At 37.8% G+C, this 20617-nt stretch overlaps 3 protein-coding genes, 2 long non-coding RNA genes and 1 other non-coding gene across 7 annotated transcripts in view; 4 read left to right on the top strand and 2 right to left on the bottom strand.

Moving 5' to 3' along the window:
- Positions 1-72: 72 nt before the first annotated feature.
- On the top strand, positions 73-7491 carry ccdc82 (coiled-coil domain containing 82). Of its 2 annotated transcripts, XR_007927074.1 has the most exons (8): positions 73-944; positions 1474-1738; positions 1847-1939; positions 3935-4059; positions 4217-4387; positions 4485-4694; positions 6663-6902; positions 6998-7491. XR_007927074.1 is itself a non-coding variant. In XM_051877038.1 (7 exons), exons 1-7 carry the CDS (start codon positions 384-386, stop codon positions 7061-7063), a joined length of 1491 nt encoding a protein of 496 aa, XP_051732998.1. In that variant the 5' UTR covers positions 75-383; the 3' UTR covers positions 7064-7491. The 2 variants fall into 2 exon arrangements, 1 of the variants encoding a protein (XP_051732998.1); XM_051877038.1 differs by lacking the exon at positions 6663-6902 and having other exon boundaries at positions 75-944.
- Positions 7492-7534: 43 nt separating this feature from the next.
- On the bottom strand, positions 7535-10631 carry pomp (proteasome maturation protein). The gene is made up of 6 exons (XM_051877070.1): positions 10512-10631; positions 9914-10014; positions 9764-9824; positions 8084-8185; positions 7890-7983; positions 7535-7683 (listed from the first exon to the last, which is right to left on the bottom strand). The coding sequence occupies exons 1-6, from the start codon at positions 10584-10586 to the stop codon at positions 7616-7618; spliced, it is 501 nt and encodes a 166-aa protein (XP_051733030.1). The 5' UTR covers positions 10587-10631; the 3' UTR covers positions 7535-7615.
- A 145-nt stretch (positions 10632-10776) lies between these two features.
- Positions 10777-10848, top strand: trnac-gca (transfer RNA cysteine (anticodon GCA)). The gene has a single exon. It is a non-coding gene; the product is annotated as a tRNA-Cys (tRNA).
- Positions 10849-12961: 2113 nt separating this feature from the next.
- Positions 12962-14670, top strand: LOC127504140 (uncharacterized). Its single transcript, XR_007927297.1, has 3 exons — positions 12962-13053; positions 14334-14487; positions 14585-14670. It is a non-coding gene; the product is annotated as an uncharacterized LOC127504140 (long non-coding RNA).
- A 268-nt stretch (positions 14671-14938) lies between these two features.
- Positions 14939-20483, top strand: LOC127504139 (uncharacterized). The gene is made up of 3 exons (XR_007927296.1): positions 14939-14953; positions 15205-16780; positions 20344-20483. It is a non-coding gene; the product is annotated as an uncharacterized LOC127504139 (long non-coding RNA).
- The window catches only part of apbb3 (amyloid beta (A4) precursor protein-binding, family B, member 3), a 32012-nt gene continuing 31775 nt past the window's right edge, over positions 20381-20617 (bottom strand). Inside the window, exon 12 of the mRNA XM_051878582.1 lies at positions 20381-20605. Coding sequence (XP_051734542.1) covers positions 20381-20605 — 225 coding nt within the window. The remainder of the gene's footprint in view (positions 20606-20617) is intronic.

Below are 20617 nucleotides of genomic sequence, written 5' to 3'. Positions count from 1 at the left end.
AGCTGATGCGAAACTTACTGCGGAAGTGCGTATCTACAAAAACACAGACACGCCCCCTAATGTTATTGGCGCGTGTGGCGGACTGGAGAAGAATGATACATGCTGATAAGCATATTTATTCAAATCACTCGTAAAATATTGATTACAAATATTGACTGGGCTTTATCTTCATCTGCAAGCTCGGATCAATTATTTAATATGAGAAAAATAACTGAATGATCATTCAAGAGACGGGAATGTAATTTGACAGCACGCGCACGCAGCATCCTGTTGCTCATCATGCGTCTGTAGATACACAACAACTGGCTAAAATAGATTAAGTTTTAAATAGAAATAACATTTTTCTTGGTAGTTAAATCAAGTGTCACTTTTTCTCCGTAAAAATGATGAAAAGCGTAGGAAAGCTGTTTGGGTTAAGGCGAAAATGCGCGCCCCCAAAGTCTCGCATTGACAAGAAAAAGACGCGCGTGAATCCCATTGATAGTATGCTGGATGACAGCGACGAGGGCTCGTACGCCAGCACAACCAGTGTCAGTTCAGAGAGCGAATACCAGAACTCCGAAGAGGAGCCCGGTTCCTCCGACAGCTCTTACAGAGCACGCGAGAGTGACGGGGATGACAGCAGCGAGACGGACGAGAAATGCACCGTGTCCCGTCAAAAGAGGAAAAGACCAGCCACCGCTCCTGCTGCTCTAGATGACAGTTCCACTTCCAGCGATTCTAGCGATTCCTCCAGCGACGTCGGCGGAGAGCCGCTCAGGAGAGTATTGCAGAGAAAACGGCTCAGGCTGCCGGAGGACTCTGAGGACGAGGCTCTGCGGGAGAAGAAGAGAGAGGCAGAGGTAAAAGAAGCCGCTGCCAAGAGAAGAGAGAGAAAGAATAAACTCATGGAGCTGTCGAAGAGAAGAAAGTCAGGAACCCCGCGGCGCAGGCGCAGGACGTTGGTAAGTTGACCAGGACAGTGCAAGAAACAGTATATAGTCATATAATCGCGGGGTCAACCACCATAACCTCTTTAGTACTTAGAGAGAAAAAAAAAAAAACACTGCATATTTCAAGTTAATTATTTACATTGCTATACTACTGCAGGCTATGTTTGCCTGCTCAATTTGATCAAATTTGGGGGAGAAACAATATTTAACTTTTCTTGTAGAAATAATTGGGGAGATTTCTAGAACTGAGGAATTTGTGGATGTGAAAAACTTGCTTCTTTGACACAGTTCAGGAAAACCTAAAATTGACTATTTTTCTTCTATAGCATCACCAATTATCAGATTTAGGTAACTTTTTATGCTCTGAGTAGCTTCTATAAATTAAAAACGTTTCAACCATTTACAATTTCCACTGTTGACACATTAATAATGATATATACCATTGTGTTGTTACAAAAATAATAGAAATGGCGACAAAAACAACAGCGTTCCCTTAAAAGTTATTGGTTAACTGGATACCTTGTCGATTTGTTTTCTGCAGGGCTCAGAAGAAGAGGAAGAGGAGAGAGAGGAGATCAAGGAGGACAAAGTTGAAGAGCAAAGTAAAGCAGACGATACTGGTGAAGAATCTAGTGTGGAAGACAACGGCAATCCTCTAAACAGCAGCGAGGAGGAAAAACTTGCTGATAGTAGTGACAGTCTGAAGGATTTTATTGTGGAGGAAGATGAACAGAAAAATGATAAAGAGCAGGAGGAAGAGGGGGACAACAAAGACAAGGACTTTCTCTCTCACCTTCCACGCCAGTGTAAGACTATGTGCTTGTGGCTTTTGTTTTGTTTGCAGTTTGAAAATGTGTAGATGTCTTTAACGTTAAAATTAATTAGAAGATCTCATGTTTCAATTCTCTTTACAGTTATCACAGGATCTCAGCTCACCCACTTTCAGGTGGTGGTCAAAGCCTTGCTGATCAATGTACTGGACTCAACTTTCCTCAGTTCACTTTACAGTACGTTCATCAAGTTATTCCTTCTCTTCTTAGCACTGAATATACGTGTGTATGTATGTTTCTATCTATCTATCTATCTATATGTATATATCTATCTATCTATATATATATATATATATATATATATACATACACAGATCAGGCATAACATTATGACCTCTGACAGGTGAAGCAAATAACACTGATTATATCTTCATCACGGCACCTGTTAGTGGGTGGGATATATTAGGCAGCAAGTGATCATTTTGTCCTCAAAGTTGATGTGTTAGAAGCAGGAAAAATGGGCAAGTGTAAGGATTTGAGTGAGTTTGACAAGGGCCAAATTGTAATGGCTAGACGACTGGGTCAGAGCATCTCCAAAACTGCAGCTTCCCGGTCTGCAGTGGTCAGTATCTATCAAAAGTGGTCCAAGGAAGGAACAGTGGTGAACCGGCGACAGGGTCATGGGTGGCCAAGGCCCATCGATGCACGTAGGGAGCGAAGGCTGGCCCGTGTGGTCCGATCCAACAGACGAGCTACTGTAGCTCAAATTGCTCAAGAAGTTAATACTGGTTCTGATAGAAAGGTGTCAGAATACACAGTGCATCGCAGTTTGTTGTGTATGGGGCTGCATAGCTGCAGACCAGTCAGGGTTCCCATGCTGACCCCTGTCCACCACCAAAAGCGCGAACAGTGGGCACGTGAGCATCAGAACTGGACCACAGAGCAATGGAAGAAGGTGGGCTGGTCTGACGAATCATGTTTTCTTTTACATCACGTGGATGGCCGGGTGCGTGTGCATCACTTACCTGGGGAACACATGGCACCAGGATGCACTATGGGAAGAAGGCAAGTCAACGGAGGCAGTGTGGTGTTAGGCAGTGTTCTGCTGGGAAACCTTGTGTCCTATCATCCATGTGGGTGTTACTTTGACACCTACCTAAGCATTGTTGCAGACCATGTACACCCTTTCATGGAAACGGTATTCCCTGGTGGCTGTGGCCTCTTACAGCAGGATAATGCGCCCTACCGCAAAGCAAAAATGGTTCAGGAATGGTTTGAGGAGCACAACAATGAGTTTGAGGTGTTGACTTGGCCTCCAAATTCCTCAGATCTCAATCCAATCGAGCATCTGTGGGATGTGCTGAACAAACAAGTCCGATCCATGGAGGCTCCACCTCGCAACTTACAGGACTTAAAGGATCTGCTGCTAACATCTTGGGTCCAGATGCCACAACACACCTTCAGGGGTCTAGTGGAGTCCATGCTTCGATGGGTCAGGACTGTTTTGGCAGCAAAAGGGGAACCAACACAATATTAGGGAGGTGGTCATAATGTTATGCCCGATCGGTGTATTAGGGCTGTTAATGCATGCAATTTATTCAAAATCAGTGTTTTTGTTGACTAGGAAAATAAGATGACCTTGCATGTCAGAATAAGTTGTGCTGTGTCTTAGTTTTGGCAATTAAAGGAAATGACTGAATCTGATTGTTTAAAAAGCTAATGATGACGAAATACTTTTAAAGATAAATGGTGTATGCTCAATTTCACGATAAGTGTGTATATGTGTATATAGTGTGTATATTTGTGTATATGTGTGTGTGTGTGTGTATATATATATATATATATATATATATATATATATATATATATGTATGTATGTATACACACACTAAGATACAAATGTATTCAGCAAAGATATTAAATTGTTGACGATGTTTACGTTTAATTTTTCCTTTTTGAAATAAACAATGTTCTTTTAAACTTTCTATTCATCAAAGAATCCGGAGAAAAAATGTATCACAGTTTTTCACAAAAATATTAAGCAGCACAGCTGTTTTCAACATTGATAATAATAAGAAATGTTTCTTGAGGACCAAATCAATGTAGAATGATTTCTGAAGGATCATGTGACATTGAAGACTGGAGTAATGGCTGGAGTTTGGCATATACATTAAAATGTATTTTAGATTAATGGTAGTGTATTTATATTTCCCTTTGTATCAATGACTACAGGTGGTGAACGAACAAAGCGATATGCCCAGGAGATGAAATCATCATTGCTTCATTTTGATGAGCGATTGGTTCTTCCCCGCCTGGAGAACCTGAAGCAAAGGAGCCGCTGGAAAGAGCGTTACAAAGTAAGATAAAAGCCCTTTGTGTTTCTCTTTGTCTTTTTAATGAAAAGATGTCACATTTCTAAGTATAATTGCTTGCTTTACTATTTTGAAACAGTCATGGTGTGGTGTAGATTAATACATACTTTCATGTCTATTTATCATTTTTATTTATGAAAAGGAAAGGGTAGAATGTTATCCCAAGTTGCGGGTTATGATGGCAAGGACCCAGACGAAGGGATGTGAAGCCTGTGAGCTTCACAGAACGGGCCGCTTCACCGTGCGGCTCTCTGGCCAGTTGTACCACAACAACACCCTGCAGGAGGACCAGTTCATGCCTGATGATTACCAGGTTGTTTTCCATGCAAATCACTTATACAATTTGACCATAATTTGTTTAAAGATATATTTCGAATGCTTCTTGATTGAATGTTTGTTAACAATTGCAGAGTTTCTATGTTGGCTCTGTCTGTGCCAGTCGTACTGAGGTCTACCATGCCCTGAAGCACTTTAAATACCATCTGTTTGAGAGGTGTCGTACAGCTTTAGAAGCTCAGAAGGAAATACAGGCAGAGGAAACAGGAGAGGACAACGAACCAGTCAAGGACACAGTCAACAAGGTGTTTACCAAACTGCAGGATGGAGGCTGGATCAGTGAGGTGGGAATATGGAACCTGCTCTTTCTGTGTCTTTGAAAGCTACTTGAAGGGATAGTTCACCCAAGGGCCACTTTCTTGCAGAGATTTCAGCTCCAATCCCAATTAAACACACAAACCAGCTGATCAGGGTCTTACTAGGCATACTAGAAACTTCCAAGCAGGTGTGTTGTGGCAAGTTGGAGCTAAACTCTGCAGGAAAGTGGCCCTCCAGGACTGAGTTTGGACACCCCTGACATAGGAAATTTTTAGTAAAATAATCCATCCCTGTGAGTCCATATAATGGCACTGAATGGTTGCTTATCTGTTCACACTTGAAAAACCACACACAGTAATCATGACAGTAATCCATACGACCCCAGAGGATGAATCTATGGGTCACATGCATGTAGGTAGCTGCAGTATTAAAAGAATGCAGTTTAACTGCACAATGGCTGCTAAAAATGACAACAAAGCCAGCAAAGATTGCAGTTTAGTCTCCATGTTATTGTTTACACAGTCGTCAAGGATACGCAGAGCGAACATGGGCAGCCACGCTATCGTTTTCAAAAGTCTCAGTTTATACTGAAACCCAACCCCGGCATTTTCAAACTAAAATGGGCTCTGCAGCGTTTTCAAAAGTCTCCATTTTCGAGGGTCGAATACGCCGTAGTAGTTTAAACAACAGGCGTAACCATAGTAAAAGTTATGCGTTTTAAAACGAAAACGCACTAGTGTACATGGGGCCTCGTTCACTAATAATTGTGTGGATTATTTTGTATTTGTACACACAGGGGAACTTCCCACAAAAAATCTCCATCTAATTCACAAGATGTGCATGCGCACATGAATTTGTTCATAATCTCATTCAAATGTTAGTGAATTTGTACAATTCTAAATGAGCGGTCGCGTGCACGAGGTTAGTCATTTGCATTAAACACGCACAAACCATCTCCATATAAGGGCTTTCCGCACAACCTTTCCTTTACAGCATTTCATCACTCTTGTCAAACATATTATGTCGCTCTCTGTAGACGCGTGCTCGCCAGATCCTCAAGCGATGCCAAGTGTATCATTCTTGAAACCAGTTCAAACACAATAAACACCTTTTATACAAACACAGATTACAGACCTCTGATTAGCCAGCTATACATGCGCATAAATCTGCGTTATTCAGAGAAACCGCGCAGCTGAAGCTATAACACATCTTTTCTTACTCTTTCACTGTATAAGATGAAATATTTAAAGGGTTAGTTCACCCAAAAATGAAATTTCTGTCATCAAGTACTCACCTTCTTGTCGTTCCACACCTGTAAGACCTTCATTCATCTTCAGAACACAAATTAAGATGAAATCCGAGGGTATCTGATCCACACATAGGCAGCAACGTCATTGCACCCTTTGACATCCAGAAAGGTAGTTAAAACATGGGTAAATTAGTCAACGTGACTACAGTGGTTCAACATTAATGTTATGAAGCGACGAGAATACTTTTTGTGTGCAAAAACAAAACCACTGTAGTCACGTTTACTATTTTAACCATGTTTTCAACTATCTTTCTGGACGTCAAAAGGTGCAATGATGTTGCTGCCTATGTGTGGATCAGATACCCGTGGATTTCATCAAAAATATCTTAATTTGTGTCCCGAAGATGAACGAAGGTCTTACAGGTTTGGAATGACATGAGGGTGAGTAATTAATGACGGAAATTTCATGTTTGGTGAACTAACCCTTTAAGATGAAATTAAATTGCATTATTTATTAATTTTATTATATAATTATAGCAGGTCACACAGAGAATACATTTTAGTACTGAAGTTTTTGGTGAATCATGATTTTTTTTTTTGTGAAAACTTTCATATGCAGATTTCACATATGCAATTTGTGTGTATGCTTGCTTAGTGAATGAGACCCAGTGTCTTTTTAAGTGAAATGACAAGTGTATGAAAAATACTTATTTTTTAGTTTTTAACTATAAATCATTGCTTCCAGTCTACTGTGATGTGAGCGATCACAAGGGGGACATCTATCATTTCACTTCACAAGACATTGATTCATCCACTGTGGTCGTACGGATTACTGTCATGATCGCTGTGTGGTTGTTCAAGTGTCAATTGAGCGGCACCCATTCAGTGCCATTATATGGACTCACAGAGATGGATTATTTTGCTAAAAATCTTCTTTGTGCTTATCTGAAGAAAGAAAGTCATATACATCAGGGATGGCATGAGGGTGAGTAAATGATGAGAGAATTTTCATTTTTGGGTGAACTATCCCTTTAAATGTGTAGGAGCACACTGATTCCTTTTTTCTTTCCATCCATTTAGCAATACGAGAAGTTTCAGGAACATCTCAATTCTGCCGATTACTTCCAGGAAGAAAAGCTGGACTGAAAAGATTAAACTTACCCTAATGGCATCAATCTACCCTGTTTTTGTAAATATTTTTTTTTTTTGTTGAAGCATGGCTAACTTTCGGGTTTTTGAAAAGTGTGTGCCCTGAAGTTTTAGCTTTTTCCTTTTATAATCACACTGCTGTGTAAATTGCTTCTGCATGATTGTTACAAATTCAGTACTGAGTATATAATACTCAATATATACAAACAATATTACAAGCTGCACCCCAAAATGTAACAAATTTGTCCAAATCCTGAGGATTTAAAAATCATGAAAATACAGTATTTTACCGATTCATTAAGATATGTATGATGTTTTTAAGCCTTCATTTATAAGTAATCTTCTCATATTAACACTTCTGCGTAAATGCATCCAAGCGATTTTAGTGTTTCATTGTTCTTGTAATAAACAAGATTCATAACCAGGTTCTGCTAAATGTTGTTTTGCATCACAGTAATGATTTCTGAATTCAAATTGTACATTTTATTAGAAACAGCAGTCAAACAATGCATATAACACAATCTACAGACTCGTGCTGAAACGGCATCCTCACAGGACACCAAGCTTGTATTCGGTCATGATGTGAGGATCGCCCATCATCTCACTCTGGACAGGATCTGAGGGGGGAAAAAAGTTACATATAAACCTAATATACTGCACAAAAAACACTTGTCAAATTGTCCAAGTAAACTGTAATACAACCAGCAATCACTACAACCATGTTTTTATAAAGCAAACTCAAGCAAGGAACTAAACAGCTCATAACTTTAAGAACATGAAAGGTAACGTGTGTGTGTGTGTTATGATGGATGTTTCTTCGTACCATTGAGGATGTCCTCAAAGCCAATGTAGTCATCACTACCTCTGAGGGTATCCAGGGCCAGATTTGAGCTTGGCAGGAAGGGCAAACGCTGAATCTGAAAGAAGGTGAGTGCAATATTTAAATACGATGGTCATAATGAGCATAGGGTGTACAGTTTATGGTATAATTTATATGTGAGCAAGTGTCATAAACACCTGTCTAGCCGCTCTGTACTCCATCTGTAGTTTGAGGGGTGCGTGGAGACCCTGGATGTTCCTTAATGTGTTGAAATTCATCTTGTCCTGGTTAAGCTGAAACTGGTTTCACATAATACAAGCTGGGGTTACACTTTAAGATGTCCTTGTTACAGTGTAAATACACAGAGTAAAAGTGAATAACACATTTTTACTATAAGGGTTAGGTGCTTGTATAATTTACTGTTACTATAGAAAGTACATGTAACAAAGACACTGTAAAATGAAGTGTTGCCCAATCTTGTTAAAAATCACAATCATGCATTTTGTGCTGATGATTAAAGGTGCAGTGTGTAAATTTTAGCATCTAGCGGGGAGGTTGCAAACTGCAACCAATGGCAGCTCACCTCTCCCTTTTAAAGCAAAATAGAGAAGCTACGGTGGCCATCTGGCCGATACAAGTCAAAGATGTCTTCGTCGGAGACAGCAGAGAGTACGTTAGCCAGTCAAGCAATGAAGTTTCTTCTTGCTTCTAACAAAGAACGGTCTCTGCTTCCGTAAACCAGACGACTACTACTACTACTCCTTTGTGCGCATTTAACGTAGTGACGAATGCAAGCTGCTTCTAAAAACACGAAGAAGAACAACATAGTGATGAAACACGCTCTGTAGAGTGTTTGTCCGTTTAGGGCTGCTGTAGAAACATGCCGGCGCAAAATGATGATTTGACATGGAGTGGGGACCCGCGGTGTATGTAGATATAAATGGCTCATTCTAAGGTAATAAAAACAACGGTTCATTATGTAAGATTTTTATACACCACTGAAAACATAGTTATGTATATTATATTGCATTTCTGTCAATAGATCCTCCCAAATTTTACACATTGCATCTTTAAATGTCAGAAATAATTGCTATGAACAATTTCATTTGGTTTGTCATTGTACACTGTCATGTCACTTACAGTGTAAGCCTAAGATGTTTTTTTTTTTTTTTACTTCGAATCGTATATAATATAATAATAAACATTATAATAAAATATGCCCATATGATTTAATGCCGTGACAATATTTAAATAACTATAATATAATATAATGCAGTATGATTAAACACAAGCCTTCATTTTGTATGAAGAAAGAACTTTGACTGTACTTTACAACTGTTTTTTTTTATTTTTTATTATTCAAAATGTGATTGAAATTATTGCAGTTATCTCAAATAATTGCAAATAACCATGATTAGACAATTAATGAATCGTTACAGGCTTACATTTGACACTACGTTCCACTCAACACTAATAAGCATTGGTGGATTCAATACACACTTATTGAGCTAATGGCTATTTATTTTATATGTTTCTGAGGCTTATTATTTAATGGTAATGAATGGTTACCTATAAGGCATATACAATAATTCGAGTTTTTTCTAATGTTTGTATATTAAATTTATTATAATCAGTCCTACTATGTTATTTAACAATTATACAATATATGTTTGTATAGATGTGACTATTTAAAATGATGTATATCACAATACATTTCGGGTCTTAGCAAGAGTATCATCATTTAATACCAGTATTTTTCCTGATATGTTCTGTTCAATATTTTCCCCCCTCCATTTTAGCATCCATCCTGCACATGTATTCATATACATTTATATGTATTTTGTAGGACAATGCACTCAAGCAGCCATTCTACTTACATTTTTCTCAGAGAGCTCCAATGGATGACTCGGTAGAAGCTCATTTTTTACACTTGAGAACCTATGGTCACAGCAAAATGAAATCTTTAGAATATAAATAAGCATAAAGAAATGCCTATTTATAAGGTTTCTATGGCCAGAAGAACTCACCCTCTTCGCAAAGAGTCTTGAACTCCATAAGGTCCTGCCTGTGGACACAGACCTGTGACAGGAACACTGTCCTTCAGCTGAGAGCGCAGGCCACGAGTATTCTGCAGAAAACACAGTATTATTATTATAGAAATATAAAGAAAAGGAAACTAAATGTCGAAATTCACAGGTTAAAAAGGCCTGAATGAGTGGTTAGCTACCACGCTGCGTTAATGTTTTCAGTCTTTACAGGTAAGACTAATACAAAGTGAAAGTAAGGCCATGACACATCACAATTCATTTAGAAGCTAACAACTAAGTGGCAAAATTAATTCTGATATTACTAATTTCTGTCGCGGCAAATAATAAAAGATCGATACTTTTAAGTGGAAATTATGACTGATTAATCTGTCCTGGAATATAAATAAACACGAACTATTGTGCTATGCTAGCTAACTAGCTAAATACCAGTAAAGCACAAATAAGCATTTTATTAACCTCAAACGCACATACTTTCACACTGTGAAATGGACAGCAAGAAAATAACACACATCACGACCTTATGAAATGCAACAAAATTAAATCAATAATGAAAAAACAAACTGGAGCTCTACATTACCATCTTCAAGCGAATTTCGTCTTGACGATCAGCATAAATGCACTTCCTGTCAATCTCCGGAAACACTGTTATCATGTGACCGCGACGTATGAATATTTTTGGTCGCTGTTTAATACAAGATTATTGTTATGTTATCGTTTATGACAACATATATTAGAGGGGTATGTATTTAAAAATATATATTAATTATATGTAAGCAGCAAGAATCCATTCTGATCCTAAGCTAATGTTCAAGTATGTATCTGCATATTAGTGTTTAGCGGGTGGGGGTATAGCTCAGTGGTAGAGCATTTGACTGCAGATCAAGAGGTCCCCGGTTCAAATCCGGGTGCCCCCTCACGATAAACACTTTTTTGGCATAGTTAGTACACATAATGTGCACAATACATTTGTCGACATGAAATTATGCACACAAAGAAAGCCAGACGAAAGACTACACAGAACTGACCAGTGGTGCTTGCAGCTGTATGCACCAAGTGCATCAATGTGACTAATCCAAGATCAGTTTTTGAAGAAACATTTTCAGTTGTTGAATGAAAGCATGGGCAATTGAAAAGACTCGCTCAAGCTGTTTAATTTCCTAAGCATTTCCAAGACATTCGATTACAAGAATCAGGTTCAGACTGTTTCACTGCAAATTTGGCAGCTCACTTACAGGAAAAAAAATGATTGTCCCAAATCATAGCTCACTCTGTTAAAGTCCCCCTGAAATCAAAATGTAAGTTTTTTAGCTTTTAGTATGAACATAGCCTTAAGGTTATGAATAAGCTGGTGTGTTCCAAAACAATAACAAAATTCACATTTAGGAGATATAAGCATTCAAAACTGCACACTTCAGCTTCTCATCAGATCTTCTGTCCAATCAAATGATCTCTAGAATCTAAAGCGTCCCGCCCCTTACATTATTACGCTGAAGCTGGGGCTGAAATCGGTCACTTGTTCACACATTTACTATTTTCTACATGATGAATGGCACATAGGGCACCATATAAGGGATAGGGAATGATTAAGACCAGGCTTGGGAGGGTTACTTTAAAAATGTATTCCGTTACAGTTACAAATTACTTCATAAAAAAAGTATTCAGTAACGTAATCCAAGTACCACAATATAAAAGTAATGTAATCTGATTACTTTTGGATTACTTCAAGGTCACATTTACAAAGAAAGAAAGAAATAAAAAAGAAAGAGATAAATTGCATTTCTAAAAATCAGATAAATTATCTATTGCAATATTATTATCGTTGTTTAGGGCTTAAAAACATAAAAGTGACATCAGATCATAACCAAACTGAACAAGCTTAGATCAAACATTTCTGTTTATGTTTGTTCTGCTTTAATTTTAATGTTTAGCATTTTGGTTACTTTTAAAACCTATTAAAACTAAGCAATCATGTCTCATTTCCACAATTTGGGAATACACAGCCCTGAATATATTTGTAAAGGGCTATTCAGACATCTAGTGGCTACAGTGTGGTATTACAGATTATTTTTTAGTCCTTTGATAAAGAAAGTGTTTTCATAGCTGGAAGGCAGAGTTTGCACTGTACAACCATGTTGTTTGCATTTTCTTCTTTGAAAACAAAATAGCAGCGAAATTTCCATGAATTGAAAGCGTTTTTCGCCGCCGGCAGCATCGTTTCAGTTAGCAGCAGTGGTTCAATCTGCGTCTGAGGAGATTGTAGACGGGTGTTATTTGCGCATGCACCAGCGGGTGGCTCACGTTGGTCATCACTGGCAACAGAACCAGGAAATACTGTATAATCAAGCAGCACTTAATATGTGTTATTATGGCAAAATAATATTTTATTTAGTTTTAAATGAAACGATTGTAATCCTAATAGTATTCCCCCTTTTTTCAAAATGTAACTGTAATCTGATTACTATGTTTTTTGACGTAACTGTAACAAATTACAGTTACTTGATTTTTGTATCCTGATTACGTAGCGCCGTTACATGTATTCCGTTACTCCCCAACCCTGATTAAGACAAGTTAAATATGCTTTCCACTGAGGCGAATGAAGTCTTTTTTTACGTTAGTGTCACGCGAACCGGTTAGAGATGGTTAGAGATGCGAAGGAAACTGATGTTTACCAAGCTTAAGGACTCTGGCTGAGCTGTGATATAAACAAAACGCTATTGGCTATTTTAAAAAAGCAGAGGGGCTGTTGGATATGTCCCGCCCCGTCTTCCTGTTTAGATGAAATTATGTCAACACATTGAATAATGCTGTGAGTTCCAAAACACTTCAGTGGGCCTTTAAAGTCCCCCTGTTTTCAATAATTTTATTCCTTAAAACTCATCTTTGATCACCAAAATGACGCATTTAAACATTTTTTCCTGTGAAAAAAATTTCTTCATGACTTAAGATAGCTTGAATGCAACTCTACACCCTTGCCTCATTTATTATACGCGGATTTGTGAATATGCTAATTAGCCCCGCCTCCACTCACTCGCACAAGCTCAGGAGATCCACTCCTGAACTTACTGAGGTAAACTCTGCACAATGGTATCGCTTTTTTTTTACAACGCCAGACACATAAGGTAATTAATATGATTCACCTTTTGCTTGACTACATTATCAAACAGCTAATAATGTGTTGTTAATGTTACACAAACCATGTTCCCGTTCGCGAGTCAGACAGCTGTCTTCTAACAATCAGTAGCTATACTTAGAAACCATAGACTGTATAAAAAATAAAAAAAAAGAAATGCTTTGAATACCTTAACGTCAGTGGAGAAAGGCATATAGTTCATCATAACATACATCATACACCCGCTATATTGCCAAATCTACCCGATTTTTTATATCAACAGAAAAATATATCGGGATCTATTCTCTGAAGACTCTCCTGCTTCAGAGCGGTCATAGTTTAATGTTATGCTAAAGCCCACCGGAACGTTGACATGATTGGTTACAAGGTAGTTTGTGATGTCAGAAAAAAAACATCTTTTTTCACTGCAGTTTTAAATAGAAGATATAGTGTTGAGTTATGAATTTGCACATGGTTTGTCTTAAAGCATATTAAAAACACCACATAGACATAAACAACATTAAAAACTTGATTTTCACTACAGGGGAACTTTAACATTTAGTCAGACTTATTTGTGTGTGCTTGCTCTTTGGTGAAGTTTTACACCTAGTTCCAAAATGTGAAAAGGGAATAGTTTTAGTGTTTCTTAGAATCTTGTCACATATTTATTTTCCCCCTCACTTGTATGCCTATGTAAATTTTACAGCTTATTAATTACAATGATCATTGCCCAATAGATATTGATTAGAGTCAAACATAAGGTCATGAGGTAATAATTTGCACTTTAAATGGTTTGCTATGGGTGAAAATGTAAGTGAACTCAGGTTTGAGGTTTTAACTTCACAATTAAAAATTCATTAAAATGCTGCTGTGCAACAAGCCGTCTGAAGACCTCTTGGCTATTTCCTTGTCTCTGCAGATTAACGCCCCTCGCCCACACACTTTTAACAAGACACTGTTGTGCAAATCAAAATTCTGTCATATACATTCGTGTGTTACTGAATGCATTTAGACCTTAATTTAATGCAAATTATAAAATAAAATTTTTGATAACACCAGGATCAATGTCTCAGGATACCTCAGGTAAGACTGATTTCATTTCATGTATACCGCAACTTGGTTCTGCGTACATAAAATTGGTCTTATTCCCATCCAATATTTATACTGTATATTTTACACCTTTTATGCTTTTTTTGACACAGTGGAATTCCAAAACAGCATAACATTGTAATATCAGACCAACTTTAATTTAATTTAAAATTTAATTTAATTTTTGCCCAATTGCCCCAGTGGATTTTTCTGGCAATGAAGAAAATGCATCTGTTGAGATGAACTGCTCAGGAAAGGATCCTCTCATCAGTATTGCTGTAGCACTGTGGGTCGCTGTCATGGCATTTGTGTTTTTTATCTACTTGTACTGGAGACACATTCATCTCAAACCAAGGTATAATTCATTGCTTCATTTGTTTTGCATAATAATCAAGAAGAATTCCACTCATATAAAGATGTTTCAGCATTTACATATCAACCTAATTTTCCAGTTTCCATGTTTCATGCCGAAATAATTTAGAGATGCAAGAAACCAATTTACATTCCGGAAAAACTACTGATCTTACAGTCGAAAAAGGCAAGCAATAATATTACAAAATTACAAAAAAATATTATAAAATATGATAGTCATAAAAAGTCAATTTCAAAGTATTAGAACTTTCAAAGTGTAATTATATGCTGCATGTTGTAAAACAGCTAGTTTGTTTGTAATCTTTTTGTTATTTTTAATTTCATTTAAATTATAAAATGTAATTGTTTTGTGATATATTTTAAGAGATTATTGTTTTGTGTCACAGAGCTTGAACAAAGAGAAACAGAGCAGTATGAATCTCTTAAAGGACGTACAAACCAAAATGAGGGTAAGCATACACAATCTGAGATAAGTGACCCGATACAGTGACATACAAAGACATGTGCTGTCTGTCTGAGACCTTTAGAAGCATTTTGTAAATTCGCATCTGCACATTGGTATCAAATCTTTCTTGACATCAAAGACAAGATAAACCAAAGGTTCTCACACTTTTACCAGCAGTGTGCTTCCTGAGGAAGTCAGCACTCTATGTTTTGTAGTAGATGTCTGACAATTAAATGTCTTTTCTCCATTTTAAAGATGTTTATCACACTCTGGACACAAAACAACAGGAGCCCAGTTTAGAGAATGAGGAATCTATCCACGCCAAAGACTTTTAACTTGAAGGAATTCAATGGAATAATACACTGTACATGCAATGACATTGTTCTGGACACAACAAAAGGAAGGATTTGAAATGGTGAGGGAAAAGAGTGTGTATAAGACACTGACGCACAAATAAATGTGAACAGAGACAGAGATTGAAGCAGTTTAATGTCCTAACACACTCCACCAAATGGTGGATTCAGGTCGACATGTCAATCTGATTAACAACAATAATAACAAACACAAAGAATAATACAAAACCATTTACATGACATCCTAGTTTTGTGCTGAAATACTGCAAATATATAGAGATTTCTTTACAGAGAGTATAAATAGGAAAAAAATAAGAAACACAAGGTGCTACATGACCATTAACTAAGACTATCAGTCAAACTCTTTCTCAAGGCTTCTTTTCAATGAGTTTACATGCTGAAGAGTCAATCGCTTCTATACTTTCCCCCTTTGTTTTAGCATTGAGACCTGAGTTAATTTGTGATATAATACATGTTTTTTTTTTAAAGTAAGGGAAAGTGCAGTTGCATATTTTAGATATAGCATCACATAACTTCCTTCAGTGGCATTCACGTGGGTGCTCAAGTGCCCGTGGGCATCTCAGATCAACATGCGCTGAGATCGAGTTTGTAAGAGCTTTCAAAGAGCTTATTACATTCAAATGAATGCGAATAAAAGGGCTCAAGGGTTTGTTCCTGTGGATTCTACATCATGGGAGTAAATCACATGTTCTGCAGGTGCGGTCGCATTAGTGAATTTTCATGGGCAATTTGTCATTAGGGTAGCAATGTTTGAAGCACAGTTCACTGAAGTCACTTTTAAACCAAGCAGCTTTATGGCAAAATCTGTGTGGGGAAAGCGTTTGTACGCACCTTTATTGTGTCTTTAAATTTTTTTTTTTCTGAATTATCAAAGTGGCTGTTTACACAACACCGTTTTCAACTAAAAACGGAAAACTTTTTTATGCGTTTTGGCCGTTCATTTACACGACAATGGCGTTTTGGTGGCCTGAAAACACAAACTTTTGAAAACTGGTTTCAAAGTGCAAGTTTTTGAAAACGATACCGTTGTCATCTCCGTGTAAACGTGAATCTGGAACGGTGAAAACGGTGACGGCATGCACATGCATATTACGTGTTAAGTCTATCCACCTTATTTTTCAACGTGAAGGTAAGGTTTTCTGTGAATGTGTGAGACTTCTGATTTATTAGCCGCTGTGGGGAAATAACGAGAAGAATATCCAACGCTATTTCACGGCCAGTTCGTACGTATTTTACAAGGTGGCTAATTCGTACGAATTTGTACGATTTGTCTAAACAATACTAAAAAGTAGTGAAACAACACAAACGCAAACGGCCGTTTTAAGTTTAGAAACATTTTGAGTCACCCCTCACTTGCCTCACAGTGGTTTGGTCCACCGCGCACATCACCTACACACACAAGTCCGGCGGCGGGAGAGAACAGTTCTTCAGACAATAACGTTAGTTGAGGAACTCCAGTAAGTAGGCTGTCTTATTCAAAAACATGAATAAAACACATCAACGAAGTGATTATTTTCTCTTTGATACAGACGATGCTGAGTAATTAGTCATAAAAAAACAAAAATGATGATAACTGATGTATTTTTTCCGTGAGTCTGCTATGTTAGCGATTATAATGTTACCTAGCTTGTTTGGTAGCTTGTTTACGATAGCTTGTTGGATACTATGTCACCCACACCAACTACAACTAACATTGTGATAAGCATATGTGTGAACTGTAATAAGGCTAATAGATTTACTGTTGTGTGTTGGGTTTTGCTCAATGTGTATTCATCGTATTTTGGTGACTTGGTTGTAAACAACTTAAAAAATATTGCAATAAATATTTAGTCAGCTTTTTCATTGAACCAAAGAGAAACATTGAGCATAATGGCACAGTCTCCATGCTACACTAATAATAGTTGTAAGGTTTTCTTTTGTGTAACGTTACATATATCCTTATAAGTAAAATTTTGGCTGTATTATTTGTCCCCTTCAAAAATTGTTGATTGTCGTACGAATTGGGCAACTCGTAAAATACGTATTATTTAGCAAAAAAACGTACTAATTCATACTAATTCGAGTGAGGTCGTACTAATTCGTATTAATTAGCCACCTTGTAATATACGTACGAAATTGCCGTGAGATCAGTTTGGAATATCGAAGTGTAGTAAACTAAAAATAAGGTGGATAGGATAGGATAGCGTATGCGCAGGCACGTACTCTTTCTGGTCTTTCGTAGTACTTATTTGGCATGCATAATACAGTGTTTTTAGTCAGGTTCGCGGATCCATGTGAACGGGGATAGTTTTCATAACGTTGTCATCTGTACAAAGAAAAAACTTTTACGTTTGTACTACATCATTGTTGTGTAAACGTACCATTAGTTTTTAAAGCCCTCTGCCTGTGTTCGCAAGTACCCAAGCAAAGCCTCGAATTTCCAAGCATGTGCAAAATCATGCAACGGTGGAACTAAACCGAGGGCTCCACAAACCAGGATTATAACAAACAATGTGTGTCTTTATTGGGGGTCACTGATATCTCCTCATCTGCTTTTCTGAACTCACAATGGAAACAGTGAAAGTGACAAAAGCAGGGTCTATCTAAAACACGACTCTAGCACTGATAGCACTACGTTAATTGAGGTCTTTCTGTTGTGTGTGAAGATTGCTCTGTTTGCTCAAGATAAAGTAACGACCTTGATTATTCTGAGCTTAAATTGATTTTAAAGGTGTATTAGAACAGCAAACAACATCCTTTTTCACAAACGGTTTACTGTTGATATACGGATAGTAGGTTTGAAGCTAAATTTACTTTTTGAACACAAATGTGACCTAAAGGGAACATCTCTACTGTCTACATATTAGTCATACAAGAATTAGGTCACTGTACATCGATACTTGCTATCAAAATATATCACACATTGCGATTCAACTGCGATATACATCTTATTGCACAACTTTTAGATGTTGTGCAACAAGATGGAAATAAGATTAGAAAATTTTAAATATTGATATGATTAATTTCTGAATCTGAGGTTGTACGGAGTCCAGGGTTATTAGATGTTACTCAGTCACACAGTTGTTGGATCAGAGTTATTGTTCCTTCCAAAATAGATCATATTTCAGCAATATCACTCAAGCAATACAGCTATTCTTCTGCGTGTGTGATACTGCTTTTATACAACAGATCAATAAACAAGAAGTTAATAGAGTAACTTACATTTCATACACAATATTTTGTATTACTTTGTCTTTTCTTGCTCCGCCAATGAAAAACAATGAAAGTAGAATCAACCGTTGCGTTTCTGAGCAACACACAGTTGAGTAAGTGATTCAATTACTTAAGCCGAAAGTATAGTTCCATTTTGCACATTCCACTCCAGTTCGTGGACAGTCCACATGACGTCATTTTTGTCATTAGCTGATGTCTGCACACAGCCTGATTTTTTGTCTGTGTGGACTTGTCTTTGAAAAGTAAAGGTTAAAGTAAAAATTATGACCCAGGTATACATAATTTTCTGCGTTCTGCACACAACTCCATCTTGCACACAACTGATTGCGCAAGCCTTTCAAAAATCATTCGCACAGGTGCTGTTGTCTGCACACAAGTCTGCACGTACACAAAATTGGGTGTAACATGGATGTTGTGCACAGGCATCAGTGGACGGTGCTGATGAAAATTACATTATGCAGACTGTCCTGGAAAGTACACAGCAGAAGTATAGGCCTACTTTTGGCTTAAAGGATTAGTTTACTTTAAAATAAAAACCCTGATGCTCCAAAGCTTTATAATGGCAGTGCATGGAAACCACCTGTTTGAATATAGAAAAAAAAAAGCATCCATCCATCATAAACGTACTCCACATGGCTTGGGGGGGATAATAAAGGCCTTCTGAAGCGAAGCGTTTGTGTAAAAAAATATCCATATTTAACACGTTACAAAGTAAAATAACTAGAAAAGATTGTTTTGTAAGTTGAATACGGAAGGCGGTCTGGCCGGAGGCTAGTTATATTACTTTATAACGTGTTAAATATGGATATTTTTCTTACACAAACGCATCACTTCATTTCAGAAGGCCTTTATTAACCCCCCAGAGCCATGTGGAGTACGTTTATGATGGATGGATGCACTTTTTTTCGCGTTTCAAACAGGTGGTTTCTGTGCACTGCCATTATAAAGCTTTGGAGCATCAGGGTTTCCATTTTAACCCAAACAATCACTAGTTTACAATACGGCACTTCTCAGACATTCCATGAGCTGACAAATGCTGAATAAACATGTTCAAAACTAGTGCTGACAAACGGCAACAGATGCTGATATGGGTAACAGGTCATTTTGCCAAGTAAGACCATGTTCCTGGATCAACACATTTTACTGATCCTGGAACAACATTCCCACCTGAAAATTTAGTCCTAACCTTATCTCTAACCCTAAACCTAACCCTACTCATAAGTTACCCCTAAAATCAGGAGGAAATGATAGGTGAATAACACTGATGTAGGAGCACCAAACCCTGGTTGTAAGCCTAAACTTGACATAAACTGTAAACTTGTCCCTCAAATCTGATTGGTTGATTGGAACATTGTTCCAGGGTCAACAAAGATACTGATCCATGAACATGTTGTACTTGGTGAAACCACACAAACATGTCTGTTGGTATTGGTTGGCGTCTGTCAGTGCGGAGTTAATTAGCGTTATACCAATCAAATGTTAGGACAGGAACTAACTTTTGTATAACAGCATTTGAACTGCAGAGCATTTGGTGTTCTGTCAGTTTTTGGAATGTGAGAGCACAGCACCTCAATGTCATTTAAACACTGTTCTGCACACCTACATTCAGATATGTCAATCTTCAAAAACACTGTTATTAAGGGCAATTAGGTGGGTTGTTTTTTGTAAGGTCGTACTGGGGAGCTTAAGTTTAAATGTTTTTTAAAAATGCCAAAGGCAAAGGATACTTTAATATCTTAAGCTTTCTAAGCTTCATGTTTATTCATTCCTTTCATCTTTCCATGTCCTGATATCCCCCTCCTCAAAGCCCATCAGGCCCCATTCCCCTCCCAGAGCCGCTGTTGTTAGGGTGTGGGTACCGCAGAATGTTTATTACGGAACGTCTCAAAAAATGCCAACATGCCCTTCTTCACGCTGGGAGAGGCCATTTTGGAAGGTGTGTGTCCTTGGTGTCGAGGTGGGAAGCTGGAGCCATCCATGGAGTTGGCTCGTCTAACTTTGGAGCCTGCCCGCCACATTTTGGACCTCACAGGAGGTGTCTGTGCAACCAAGCACTTCTGGTATTGGACCTGAAGGGGGCA

Source organism: Ctenopharyngodon idella, chromosome 21, assembly GCF_019924925.1.
Source record: "Ctenopharyngodon idella isolate HZGC_01 chromosome 21, HZGC01, whole genome shotgun sequence".
NCBI classification, from domain to species: domain Eukaryota; kingdom Metazoa; phylum Chordata; class Actinopteri; order Cypriniformes; family Xenocyprididae; genus Ctenopharyngodon; species Ctenopharyngodon idella.
This window is presented reverse-complemented; position numbering and strand designations above follow the sequence as displayed.

Excerpts from the sequence above, each read along its gene's own strand:
- ccdc82 (XM_051877038.1), top strand. The coding sequence starts at position 384 with ATGATGAAAAGCGTAGGAAAGCTGTTTGGGTTAAGGCGAAAATGCGCG. Across the intron at positions 1,739-1,846 it reads CTCTCACCTTCCACGCCAGT|TTATCACAGGATCTCAGCTC; the intron begins GTAAGACTATGT and ends TTCTCTTTACAG. Across the intron at positions 4,695-6,997 it reads ATGGAGGCTGGATCAGTGAG|CAATACGAGAAGTTTCAGGA; the intron begins GTGGGAATATGG and ends CCATCCATTTAG.
- pomp (XM_051877070.1), bottom strand. The coding sequence starts at position 10,586 with ATGATAACAGTGTTTCCGGAGATTGACAGGAAGTGCATTTATGCTGAT. Across the intron at positions 10,015-10,511 it reads ACGAAATTCGCTTGAAGATG|AATACTCGTGGCCTGCGCTC; the intron begins GTAATGTAGAGC and ends TGTTTTCTGCAG. Across the intron at positions 9,825-9,913 it reads CAAGACTCTTTGCGAAGAGG|GTTCTCAAGTGTAAAAAATG; the intron begins GTGAGTTCTTCT and ends CTGTGACCATAG.